This window comes from Zonotrichia albicollis, chromosome Z, assembly GCF_047830755.1.
Source record: "Zonotrichia albicollis isolate bZonAlb1 chromosome Z, bZonAlb1.hap1, whole genome shotgun sequence".
NCBI classification, from domain to species: Eukaryota; Metazoa; Chordata; class Aves; order Passeriformes; family Passerellidae; genus Zonotrichia; species Zonotrichia albicollis.
In genome coordinates, this window is record NC_133860.1 from 70,295,466 (window position 1) to 70,307,836 (window position 12,371).

The 12,371-nt window shown below is 41.3% G+C and overlaps 2 protein-coding genes across 4 annotated transcripts in view; both read right to left on the reverse strand.

Annotated features, from left to right (window-relative positions):
* SUSD1 (sushi domain containing 1) overlaps nucleotides 1-8,011 on the reverse strand; it is a 42,150-nt gene extending 34,139 nt beyond the window's left edge. The window contains exons 1-5 of one of the 3 annotated variants that reach the window (XM_074532192.1): nucleotides 7,825-8,011; nucleotides 5,289-5,420; nucleotides 3,625-3,780; nucleotides 2,827-2,979; nucleotides 1,326-1,502 (exon numbers count right to left, since the gene is read on the reverse strand). In XM_074532192.1, coding sequence (XP_074388293.1) covers nucleotides 1,326-1,502; nucleotides 2,827-2,979; nucleotides 3,625-3,780; nucleotides 5,289-5,420; nucleotides 7,825-7,996 — 790 coding nt within the window. In that variant the 5' untranslated portion in view covers nucleotides 7,997-8,011. Of the gene's footprint in view, nucleotides 1-1,325; nucleotides 1,503-2,826; nucleotides 2,980-3,624; nucleotides 3,781-5,288; nucleotides 5,421-7,229; nucleotides 7,602-7,824 lie in introns of those variants that run through there. The other 2 variants (XM_074532193.1, XM_074532194.1) reach the window with 2 other exon arrangements.
* Nucleotides 8,012-10,124: 2,113 nt separating this feature from the next.
* The window catches only part of PTBP3 (polypyrimidine tract binding protein 3), a 54,301-nt gene continuing 52,054 nt past the window's right edge, over nucleotides 10,125-12,371 (reverse strand). Inside the window, exon 16 of the mRNA XM_074532197.1 lies at nucleotides 10,125-11,946. Within this exon, the coding sequence (XP_074388298.1) occupies nucleotides 11,930-11,946 (17 nt within the window). The 3' untranslated portion in view covers nucleotides 10,125-11,929. The remainder of the gene's footprint in view (nucleotides 11,947-12,371) is intronic.

Sequence of the window (12,371 nt, forward strand, 5' to 3'; positions counted from 1 at the left end):
TTGTTAAAGGTACATTTACTAGTTACAAAAAAAATCAGTCTTTGCTGGTTTTAGAAAGAGAAGTCCTAATTGAAAAGGGCTTGGAATATAAGGAGGAAATAAGTTTGAAATTTCAGACTTTTGGCTGTTTCTTGGTGTATCATCTATGTTATTTCAATTAACCATAAAAGAGATGCTGAGAAATTCTGACCTGACCTACTGTTTGATTGTAGAAATTAAAAAAAATCACATGAAAAAGCAACTTCTGAAAAACGTTAATAAAAAAAAAATATCAACAACTCGCAAGAATTACATTCCACAATCTTTCTCTAGGAACCTCTTAAGACTCTGGGCACTCCCTTCTTGTTTTCAAATTCATTGTCCTTTGTTTTTTGGGGGTGTGAAACTGTTACTTGCATTTTTTAAAAATTGTTTTATCTTTTCTTTCTTATGAATTTCTAGTGATAGATAATATTTTGCTTTTCCCAGCCATACTGTTTTAGCACCCTTATTTTAATTCACTTCTCATAAATGTTACATTTCTATCCATTCTGGGAGAAAAAAAAATAAAGAGACAGAGAAAGGGAAAGAATTGGAAACAAGGAGAACTGTTTCAGAGAAAGAATGAACTCTCCTCACTAAGTGACAATTTCCAGGATGACAATTCCCCCCTACACAATTGCTATCACAGTGTGTCTTCTGTTAGCTAGCACTTCAAGTATCATGTAACTACACAAAGCCTTTCTAACTACTCATGGGAACACAAAAAGAATCCTGCACCCATAAGCAGTAATATTGCCAGATAATGGATGATTAGAACACCAAAGCAAGTACATGTTTTAAAGACAGTCATAGGAAACTTCACTCTTCAGAGATGTGGAAGTGTTTGCTCATGCACAAATGTTCTTAAAATTATGAAGACTACCCAGAGATGAGGAGTGCTATGATGCCCTCTTTTGCACCTACAGCAAACCTTCAGACAAAAGTTCACAAGGTGTCAGGAAAATTGATGCCTTCATAAGAGGTCAGTGACACCTTTCAACTCTGGGGCCTTTCCCATAAAATGCTAAAGAAATCTAGTTGTTTTCTAGGCCTCAGCTCACAGGCAGGAGGACACACTGCAGTGTCTGTAAAAATGCAGAGACTAGCATAAAAAATGTTACTACACTAAAGAAATAGGCAAACAATAACATGTCCTTTAATTTTCTTATTTTTCTGCAAATAACCAGATCTTGAAAAAACATTTCCTTCAGATTGTGGAAATAGTCTACTATCTTCACAAACACACTCCCCATGCATGAACCCCCTTAATGAAGAATTTAAGAAAGATGTAAGACTCTTTTCACCTTTACAGCTTAAAGAGGCAGGTTCCCAAGTTTCATTTGCAGTGCAGTACGAGAACTTTCCTTCATTGCTGTAAAACCCTTCTTGACACTCATAATGAACTGCACTTCCTGGTAGCAAGCTGTAGTTCCCTACAATGTAGCCATGCTTCATTTCAGGAGGGGAACCACATCCGATTTCTGCAAAGAGACTGGGTTGAAAGATCTCACAGTACATAAATCACAACATTGACTCTTTAAAATCAGCTAAACTAGATAGTCACATCCCAAAATACACCTGATCTGATGAGTCTGAGGGCTTACCAAAGAGGTAGAATAATAGATTTGAAGAATTGTCCTGGCCACAACTGGAGGAACACAGGAAAGCAGTTATTGAGCTACACTTTTACTAACATACAGCTGGAGCCATTCACAACACCAAAGATGAGACACTGCACTGTGATGGTGCTTTGCATGGGCCATCTCGTTACAGCCATGGCTGAATGATACTTCAACATCAACAGGAAAATTTCAGGCCCCAAAGCACAGCTTTATTCCCCTGTGCATGGGAAAAGTGAAGGACTCTGCAGCAGATAAATTGAAATGTTCTGCCCCTCAAATCCTTCATCTCATTGAAACAGCCTGCACACAAAAGCTCCACTCCTCAGCACATCTGCTTGGACAGGGCTCCCTTGTGCAACTCTGCAAGAAACACAATCGGTACAGACACTCTACTTCACCACAGAATATGGAGAGGCCAGTCAGTGAGATAAGAAGCAGGATTATCAGCAGTTCTGGCAAACCAAGCGGAGCACTCCAGTCAGAAAAAGTGAGCAATTACAGGCTGTGAGATGTGCTGAAGGTTCTGGCAATAATTCAGAAATAAAAGCTGAGTATAATCTAGGCAGCTCCTTCCACCTGGGATGCCTGTGTTCACTATATACTCAGATATCCACAGCTTACACTGCTAGCAGTTTGCATCTGTGAAAACTGACACTAAAGACACACTTTCAAATTGGAAACGTGATTCTGGTTTTTTTTTGTTATGGCAACATAACCTGAATTGTTTATTTATGCAGGAGGCACAGTACGTAATAAATAGCTAAATTGTTATTTTATTATTCCTGTTCCCTAGGCTTTTTTCATTCATCCAACCTCTCTCATCAGCTATTCAGTCTCTCTTCTCTTCCCCTTTATGGGGTGTGATTACATAAACAACTGGATTACAACACATTTCCTTTCTACTCAGAAACTAACTACATTACTTTCATAACATCATCAAGCTTCTCTGACCCTGCACATCTAAAGCACTGCTGAGAACCTGTAGGAATATCTGGTGTTTACTCTGGGATCCTGACATCACTGGAACAAACTGAATACAAGAAGGAAAAAAAAAACAACCTATGGCAAGCAAAGTCCAGAGAAAGGGTTTCTGCCTGGAGAAGCACAGGCCAGAACAGGATCTACACTATGGTGCAACACGTGATTTTATCTGCTAGCAAAAGGAGCATCCAAAGACTCTCACCTTTGCATGAAACTATGTCTCCATCTTGACGAAAAGAACGTTCTCCAGTTTCTAATTTATAACCATCATTGCAGTAACACATATAGCTTCCTTCAGTATTCACACATCTTGCATTGTGACCACACAGCCCAGACTCCTCACATTCATCAATATCTAAAAATCCAGAGAAAAGTAAATGCACTTCATAATAGGGGGTTTTGTTTTAATTAATTAATAAAGGGCCCAAGCTTAACTCTTCCTTGAAGAGTTCTACACAGCTTCTCTCAGCTCTTCTAGGAAAACAAAGGAGCTTATCTTTGTCTCATCTTCGAGTATCTGGAAAGAGGACTGTTGCAATTTTGTCACTAGCTATCTTTAGAATTACTGCTGGTTTACTTGACAAACAGTTTCCAATGTTATATGCTGTTCAAACAATTCCAGAAAAATCCTGTATCTGGACATGTCTTAGTTGGTTACAACAGTTCATCACTAACAAGAAGCTGGTTAATATTCTACACTAAACAGAAAAGTTGCAATGTGGGAAATTTTAAGTATCATCCTATTTCGTTAATCAAGCTGCTGCTGCTTCTTCTGAAAATACCATTGTTTGAATGAGATTGCAAAGTGATGATTTGTAACACAACAGAGTTCAAAATGGAACTATTTCATAGCTGTTAGGAACTTGGATGTCAAACAAACACATTAACAACAGCAGTTCTCTGATACAGTGTCAGAAAATAAGTCCTACAGTGATAGGAAAGAAAAAAAAAATTGTGCAGTTCTGGATTTGTCAAGCTCAGGATTCTTTGTGATATCCACCTGTACAGTTTGTGCCATCATTGGGAATAAATGTCTTGTTGTTGTTGGAGGCTCGGTATCCATCAAGGCAAACGCAGTAAAAACTTCCATGTGTATTATGGCACAGGGTATGATTTCCACAGATCTTGCTGGCTCCAATCTGGCATTCATCTTTATCTGTCAGTACATTCAAAAAATACCAGAGAGAAATTAAGAAAAATTGGGTGACTTCCCTTCCTCACTCATGCTCCAGTAACCAGACTTCTCCTTACTGATTTCCTTTATAAATTATTTGGGATGGAAACACTGCTAGTAAGCTGGAGAACAACAGAAACTTTTGTCCCTGGGTGAAAATGTGAATGCAGTTTTGTGACACAGCTTAAGTTATCTAAGAACTCTGAAACCAGAGGGTGCTACTCTATCCTTCCACTCTTCCTTATGGTGTACATTCCATACAGCACTTCATGGAACACCTGAGTGGGGGCAATCCCAATCCCCCTACAGTCTGGGTAGAGCATGGATCAGGAGCAGCCTTGCTGAGGACTGGGGGGTGCTGGTGGGTGAGAGGCTGGGCATGACCCAGCCAGGAGCACTCCCAGCCCAGAGAGCCAAACGTGCCCTGGGCTGCATCCAGAGCAGCGTGGGCAGCAGGGCAGGGAGGGGATTCTGCCCCTCTGCTCTGCTCTGGGAGAGCCCACCTGGAACCTGCATGCAGCTCTGAGGTGCCCATTGCCCAGCTGGGGCAAGTCCAATGGAGTCCATGAAGATACCCATGGGCTGGAGCACCTCTTCCACAAGAAAAGGCTGAAGGGGTTGAGGGTTGCTCAGTCTAGAACAGAGAAGGTCTGAGGAGCCCTTATTATGGCCTTCCAGTACCTAAAGACTACTTTCAAGAAAGATGGAGAGGCACTTTGCACAACATCCTGTAGTTCTAGGACAAAGGAAAACTGCTTTAAATTGAAAGAGGATTTAGATTTGGCACTATGAAGAAATCCATCATTGTAAGGGTAGTGAGGCACTGGAAAAGGTTGCCAGAGAAGTTGTGGATGCCCCAATGCTCCATCCCTGAAAGTGGTCAAGGCCAGCTTGAACAGAGCTCTGAGCAACTTGGGATTTGTGGAAGCTGTCCCTGGTCACAGCAAAGGGGTTGGAACTGTGTAATTTTTAACATCCCTTCCAACCTGAAGCATTCCATACTTCCATGGCTTTCCTACAACGAGATACCTGAACTCTGTGCAGGATCCAGCAGCTGTCAGTGCTTTGTGAAAGAAGGGTAAGAGACAGGGAGAAGATCATCATTGGTGAAGGGCCACCCCCTTCAAGCACTGGTAAGCTATTACAGACACTAAGACACAGTGTTTGACATTTTCCTTTGATTCACATATTGATATGAGATAGTCTTACAAGGACATTATCAGCCTGGTATGTTGTTCATTAAAATGTTGCTAATGTTGCCATGAGTAAAATTAGTTACACTAAATTACAGTAACAAAATGCTAAACAGCACTTCTGAATATGTACAAGCCTTTTGGTGAGGAAAAACAATCCAAATATATTTCATGGGAGATTCTTCCAGGAAATGACAAAGTTTTTAGCACACTTTGAAGAATTCATTAAAATTACTTGAGAAGGAGCATTTTAGGAAGTTACAGAGTTTCTTTTCATTTTAGATGCAGGTAGCTTACCTTGACAATGGGTTCTTCCATTGCCTACAAATCCATAATTGCAGATACAAATACTTTTTCCTCCACTTTGCTGACATGTTGCATGAATGTGGCAAGTTGCACAGACATCGGGAATGGATCTGTTCACAATTACTTTAAGGACAAAAAGCCGCAATTACCTTTCTTGAAATACCCAACAAGTGGCATGGTAGGATAACCAGCACAGAATTGAAAGTGAAGATAAAATTCAGATTAAAACACATAGAATAGACGACTACCTCCTCCCATCGCATTTTGGAACTTGGAGGAAAACCACAGCTATTGTATTAAAAGACTAAAGATTAAAAATAAACAGAGAGGATTAAACAAATAATTACACTGAACATTTTTGTCCATCCTTCTCTTCTCTGAGAAAAGAACAAAGAAAAGAGTTTTTCAGGTTTCAGAAAGGTTTAGAAGGTATATCGTAAGTAGCTCTATCCAACATTACTAATTTTTCCTCCATGTGCATTTGTTTATCTTTTGTCTTTATTTCTGTTTCCTCTGTTTTGTTGTGCTTTTTTCTATTATTTAGGCATAGACATTTGGGATAGTTAGCAATCTGTTTGTATCATGTGTCAATATGGTAAAAATGTTATTAATAAAAATGTTGCTAATGTTGCCAGGAGTAAAATTGCTCACACTAAAGTAATTTTATAAATTAATTTATATTAAAAGTGGTTGAGAAGTATACAACCTAATTTACTATAATTTGACATGGCTGTAAATACACATGAAATTAGAATAATTTTTTTTTCTTTGCATTCATACTTTCAGGGCATAATGTTCATTTTCCTCCATTTTTTAATTAGCTCTTTTTGTTATCACACATACCTTCACCTTCCAAATGACGAATGTCAGAAAGGATAGATTTAATGTAGACAAAGCATGTGTATGCTGATGCCTTTTTACATTTAAAAATAATGAACTAATACTGCACAAGCTGATGTCTGATGTTGCTCAACATAGAAGTATGGAATTTTTTACTTTTCTAAGATAGCTGAAATTGATAAGAATACTAACATCAGTGCATATTTAGCATCTCTGACAAATTTTGACTACTCTACAATGTCTAAATACATAACCAGAACTGGAAGGAGAAGGAAGATGAACACTAGTATTATTTTATGCATCAAATTTATCACTGTGATAAAGCTGCCTTTCCATATGCACAGGGGTTCAGGTTTTTATGGGTGTCTCAAGGCTGTGGGAAGCGTCATAGATTCCTATTCCTAATTATACATGCTTTTATATACTTGAGTATGTGCGTGTGTTTCTGATAAGAGCAGAAAAGAAAAACTGTCAGCATGCAATGGCAGCCTACGTAGATCAGAAAATTAAATGTACAAACAGCCACAGAGAGAACTTTCTTGTGATACCTCAATCTTCTGATAAGACATGGGAGTATCCTCCCCAGATTGCTGGTTCAGGAGATACAAAAACGTGTTTCCACCCCCACCCCCCCCCTCCTCCCCTTACTACTGCAGCTGAAATTTTATTACTTTTTTGTCCTTCACAACACACAATTTATGATGCCAGCACTACAGTCCTGTCACTGCTTTGGTCCTACCCATGCGCTCTCTCAGGCTCCCGCTGTGGCAAGGCCCTCTCAGCCCGGCAGGACACGAGGTCGCTGCCACCACCGCGGTCAGCAGGTGTCGAGGAGACAGCCCAGCCAGCGCACAGGACAGCACCCACCACGGCCACCTCCGCCACCAACGCCACGGGTACCATCACCACCACCAAGGGATGCTCCGCCACCATCAACCACCATGGGATATACCCGGGCATGCATACCAGCATGGGCTGCGCCCAAGGAATGCTCCGCCACCCCCACCAAGGGCACCCATCAAGGCGGGCACCTGAGGTGGGGCAGGGCTGGCCCCGCTCCGGCTGACACTGTCCCCCCCCGGCCGCACTCACCCCGCGCCGCGCCCCGCGGCAGCGCCGGCAGAAGCAGCAGCAGCAGCAGCAGCGGCCCCGGGGCCCGGCCGCCCCCCGCGCTCATGTCCCCAACGCCGCCGCGCCCCTCGGAGCCTCCGCATCGCCCCTGGGGCGGACGGGGGACGGGAGCCGGGGGCAGGGCAGAGCCGGGGGCAGGGCAGAGCCGAGGGCAGGGCAGAGCTGAGGGCAGGGCAGGGCAGAGCCGGGGGCAGGGCCCGCGGCCCCGGGCGGAGGGCGGCTGCCGCTGCCTCCCGGCGGGCGGGACGCCCTTATCGGCGCCGCTGGGCCCTCGGCACCCCCGGGGCTTTCACCCTCAGCGAGGCCCCTTTCCTCCCCCGGCTCTGCCCGCAAAACCCTCTCTTTTTCTTCCCTTTTTCTCTTATTTTCCTTTTTTTTTTCTTTTTCCTCGCTTCCCTGGCACAACCCCTTTCCTTCCCCGGGACACCGCCTCTGCCCCGGCCAGGCAGGTGGCAAGGCTGATAAGGGCTGCTGCTGCCCATAGCTCGCCGGCGGGGGGAGAAACGGATGGTAGGATTATTTATGATTCCCGGGAAAGGCGGCCGGATAGACACACCTGTTTGTACGTGGGAGCTGTGCCGTCTCCCGCCAGCCGCCGGCGAACGGGACCGCGCCGCAGCGCCGGGCCGGGAGCGCTCGGTGGCCGCCAGGGGAGGCGCCGCAGCTGCCGCCCGGCACGGAACCGGCGCATCAGTCCTACGAGGTGCGGAGCTGGTGCAGCCGTACATGGCCGGCCCTTACTGCTTGAAATAAAGTAAAACTTTCTCACAGCAGGCCTCAGACGCCGCTGACGTTAATCCCCTAACCTCGTGTTCAGGCAGGACCAGGAGTGCTGCCTGAAGAGTTTTCTACTGTAGAAAAGTAGTAATAGCCCTAGCGCTCAGAGTCGTCATTCGTGTCCGTGAGCCTGCACTTTAGAAAGCTGCATAAACTTAATCTACAAATACAGTTGCCCAGTTACCACGACAGAGGAGTGCCAAGGTGAGGAATCGGGGAAGCTTAACACAAAAGTCGAATTTGGCGTATTTGATAACTCCAATGAGATTCCTGAAGTTTTGCTCATGTGAAATGGTGTCTTTTCATTAGTGCCTTTGAATTCTAATTCAGCCCAGTCCTCCATCACCACTGCATTTAAGTGACATAACCTGATCTTTTCCTGCTTCATTATAACAAACACCAAATTATCGCTGTCTGATTTCAAGGGACGCAAAACCCACTTTCATTGCATCATCAGCTTTATTGATTTATTTATGTAAGCTGCTCTCTTCCAGTTTTGGGGATTTTGGGTTTTGGTGGGCTTTGTTTGTTTGTGGGTTTTTGTTTGTTTTGGCGTTTTGTTTGTTTGCTGTTTTGTGGTTTTTAAATTACTGTTCTGCCTACTTAAGCATGTATACACTTTAAATCAGCTTCTGCTATGCTTATACATCTTGACCAGATTTTTCAGCAGCAGCCCATTACATACAAGTATCCTGCTTTTGGAAGAACACACTACAGATGTCATTACTGCATATTTCTCCCTTAAACTTACTGAAATTGGAAGCATGCATTCTCAGTGGTCATAAGTAGCTTATCATTATAGGGAATGGTTCAGAGAGCTATTGTTTGGCACAACATATTTAAATGGTTTGGAAATTACAATTTTCCACTTCCTTGGCAGCCCACTGTGTAGCAGACCTACTAATCACTGCAATTTCTACTATTCCTTTCATAAAAAGTAGTTGAAGCAACTTTTTATAATTTTAAACACCTCATGCAGCAATCAGGAAAATACTTTTGGCACAAAGCCTAGTGAAATACATCATATTTATAAAGAGAACAAATTAAAAATTTTAATAGAAATATTCTTTAAAGAAAGTACCAAAGATGTGTATCAGCTGAAAAAAGTACAGTAGCTAGACTGGAACTGATCTCTTTGTTATGTCCCTGTCTATGGTGTCTCAAACACACAATTAATTGCTGTTTAAGATATACTTCAGAACCAAATAATTAAACTACATACAAAGGCTACTTTAAATTTAATGCATGGCAATAAGAAGTAAGTGTCAAAAGATGTTTAGAGGTCATTTGTTCTGTTTTCTGCTCTACAACAAGGTCAATAATATGGTTCCTGACTTGTCTAACTTGCTCTTTATGCTGACAGTGATGTAGAATTCACAGTGTTCCCAAACAATCTCTTCCATTACTTCAGGTTTGAATCCACTGGTGAGATTCATCACAGATCACTTCTGCCCTGAGGTCACCTGCCCAAACCCTAGTTAATTGGTACAAAAAGATAATTAAAGACTTGGGAGTGTAAGACAAGTGTCCCAACACGCTCATCCTTAACATCTTCAGCAAATCTTGCTTGTTTCATGTAAAATCTCTTTATTGAAAACACAGACTAATATCTACTTATATTTTCTGTTTTGGATAGGATCAAAATTTTAATATTTTCCTTGTCAAACTTAAAGAAAGCCTAGTTTTTAATTAGTGTTTTCTTCACCCCTAACGTTAAATTCGCCAGAAGATGTATGTACCAGTATTTGCTTCAATTGTTCTCTGTGAAAAGGGTTGTGATGGTCAAAGTAATTCAATTCATCCAGAGATGCCTGGAAGTTTGCTGTGCATTTTTAGCTTGCAAGTGTCTAAATGTGGACAATTGAAAATCAGAAGGGCAAGCTGGATTAAACATCTCCTCAGCCATATGTATTTGTTCTGTCTCCTTTGCAGACAATGCATATCACCATGTTATCTAAATCTCTTTATTTTTTCTCCTAAGGATTTTTGGCATAGGCTACACTGCTTATTTTGACACATGAAGACAAAGTATTTTATATTAATAGCTATTTCACCAAATATATTTTTAAAAACTCCACAGCAAACATCTTCAGCTAGAGTGAATAAATGTATTTCATCCTTGTTAACAGATCACTCAGCGATTCATGGTGCAGCTGCATTCTTGAACAGTTTTCTATCAAGTGCTTCTTTCCAAATGGCAATAAAAAGAGTAACTACAGCTTGATGGAAGATTCCTTCTATCTGAATTCTGTCTCACTTGCTTATTTACAATTAATCAAATTAATAACTAGTTTCTGGTTACTCACTTAGCTCCCAGAATAACAAACACCAATTTTTGAAAATAACTCAAAATATTCAGAAATAACTGAAAAGATTGGCTGATCTTCTTCAGTTTTTATTGAAAATGCTTCAGTAAATACTGTGCAGAAGTAAAGAAGTATCTTGTTTGATTTTTTTTTTTAAAGGAAATATTATCACTCAAGTTGTTTGAGGTATTTCTGTCTGTACTCTCAGGGTGCCTATGCCACTGTCTCAACTCCTAGCAGATGAAGTTCAAGATGAAAAGTAAATGAGATTTCTGAAAAAGCATTGGACACCTGAATTTGAACCTTAAATATTGAATGTTACAACTGAATGAACAATTTGCCTAGAGGATACGTCTTGGACGTGACATAAGTCAGAGCATGCCCTGTACATCTCATAACAAGGGCACAGCTTGTGATAAAGCCTGCTGACAGTTACTGCTAATCAGCAAAGCAGCTCTCCAGAGCAAAACTCTGCTATCTGTGGGTTTTAGCATAGGAGACCAAACTAGGCTTTGCCACAAACCCACTGGGAGCTTTGATAAGATAACCCCTCTCTCCCTCTCTTCACTTCTCCCTCCCACTTGGATGTGTAACTGGGATGGTATTCCTACATAAGTGTGTATGGTGCAACATAACCTCTGGTAGAAGCTTTCATGCCACAGCATCCTGCCCCCGTTTTTAGAAGTTTTTAAGCCACAAGCACTTAGTGTATATTGCTTTATGGGGCCATGTCCTGGTGTTGTCAGATCTTGGAATATCATCCAAGAATACTGCTGATAGCCATTGTTTCTGATTGTTTCATGCTGTGTCATTATTTTGAGGGTTTTGCTGACTGAAGGCCATAGTTGGGAGGAAAGAGGCAGAGAGGCACAAAGGACAAGTTCAGAAAGGAACAGTAACAGCACTTCCTTCATACATTTTAAAAATAATAATAAATAAAAAGTAATGTTGTGATTTTTCCAGCTCCAAGTAGATGAACAGACATCTTTTTCTTTCAGATCCTAAAATATCTGCTAAAATCTGCCAATAAAACTTGGCAAAAAGATTCATGCTTTCTTCTCTACCAGGCTCCCCAAGCTCACCCACAGAGGTGTTGGCCTTTCTATTGAAGCTGCATAGAACTTAATAACAGCTTGTCAATAAGGCAAAAATTAATTACAATATCTTTGATAGGTACAGGAAAAAACCCAAATCCCACTGACTACACAATTATCCATGTATTTTTCTTCTCTCAATATCAGCTTTGCTGTATTTATGGGCAAGATGAGTCTTAAAGTGAGTCTAGAAACATTAGATGGGAAATACAGCAACTCTCAAATTATATTATCTATGAAAATAAGTTCTGTATTTGTGTCTTGTGAGTTCCTGGCCATCCTGCCTGAACATGTTCCTGTGAACCTGCTTTAACAGGGAAGTTGAATCAGATGATCTCCAAAGGTCCCTCCAATCCCAACCATTCTGTGGTTCTGTGACCAGAGAAAATAAACCAAACCATTCTGAAGCTGCTCAGGCAGTTGGGGATTCTTTTGCCATGGCTTCCTTCTCCATGGACCAATTGTATTTTGTCACCAGGCAATCTCAGATTTGCATCAACACTGTGTAGTGGGAAAGAAAAGGGAAACTAGTAACCAAACGTTTCATAGTAAATACCTCAGCCTTACTCTCTGAGTTGTTATGTAAGCAATTAAACTTTTACATGCTGTTCATCAAGTTCAAAGTAGCTGTTTTTATCTCAATTAGAAAGTACCTTAAAATACTGTATATTTAGACCCTGGGAATACAAAGCTAGCAGAATGAGTTGGATTTTAGATTCATAAAATTAGGCATTCATTGGCATAAAAAAGGGAGAATGCTTTTGTTTTATTACAAAACCAGCACAAGCCCTGTTCTTTGATTTTGGAATATTAAACTAGGTGTTTAAACTCTGTTATTTCTACATTTACTGGCAATCAGAGGAGAAATACACCCTGGGTGAGGGCATTTCTGTGTTGTCATAAATTGTAATAAAAACTTAAGATTA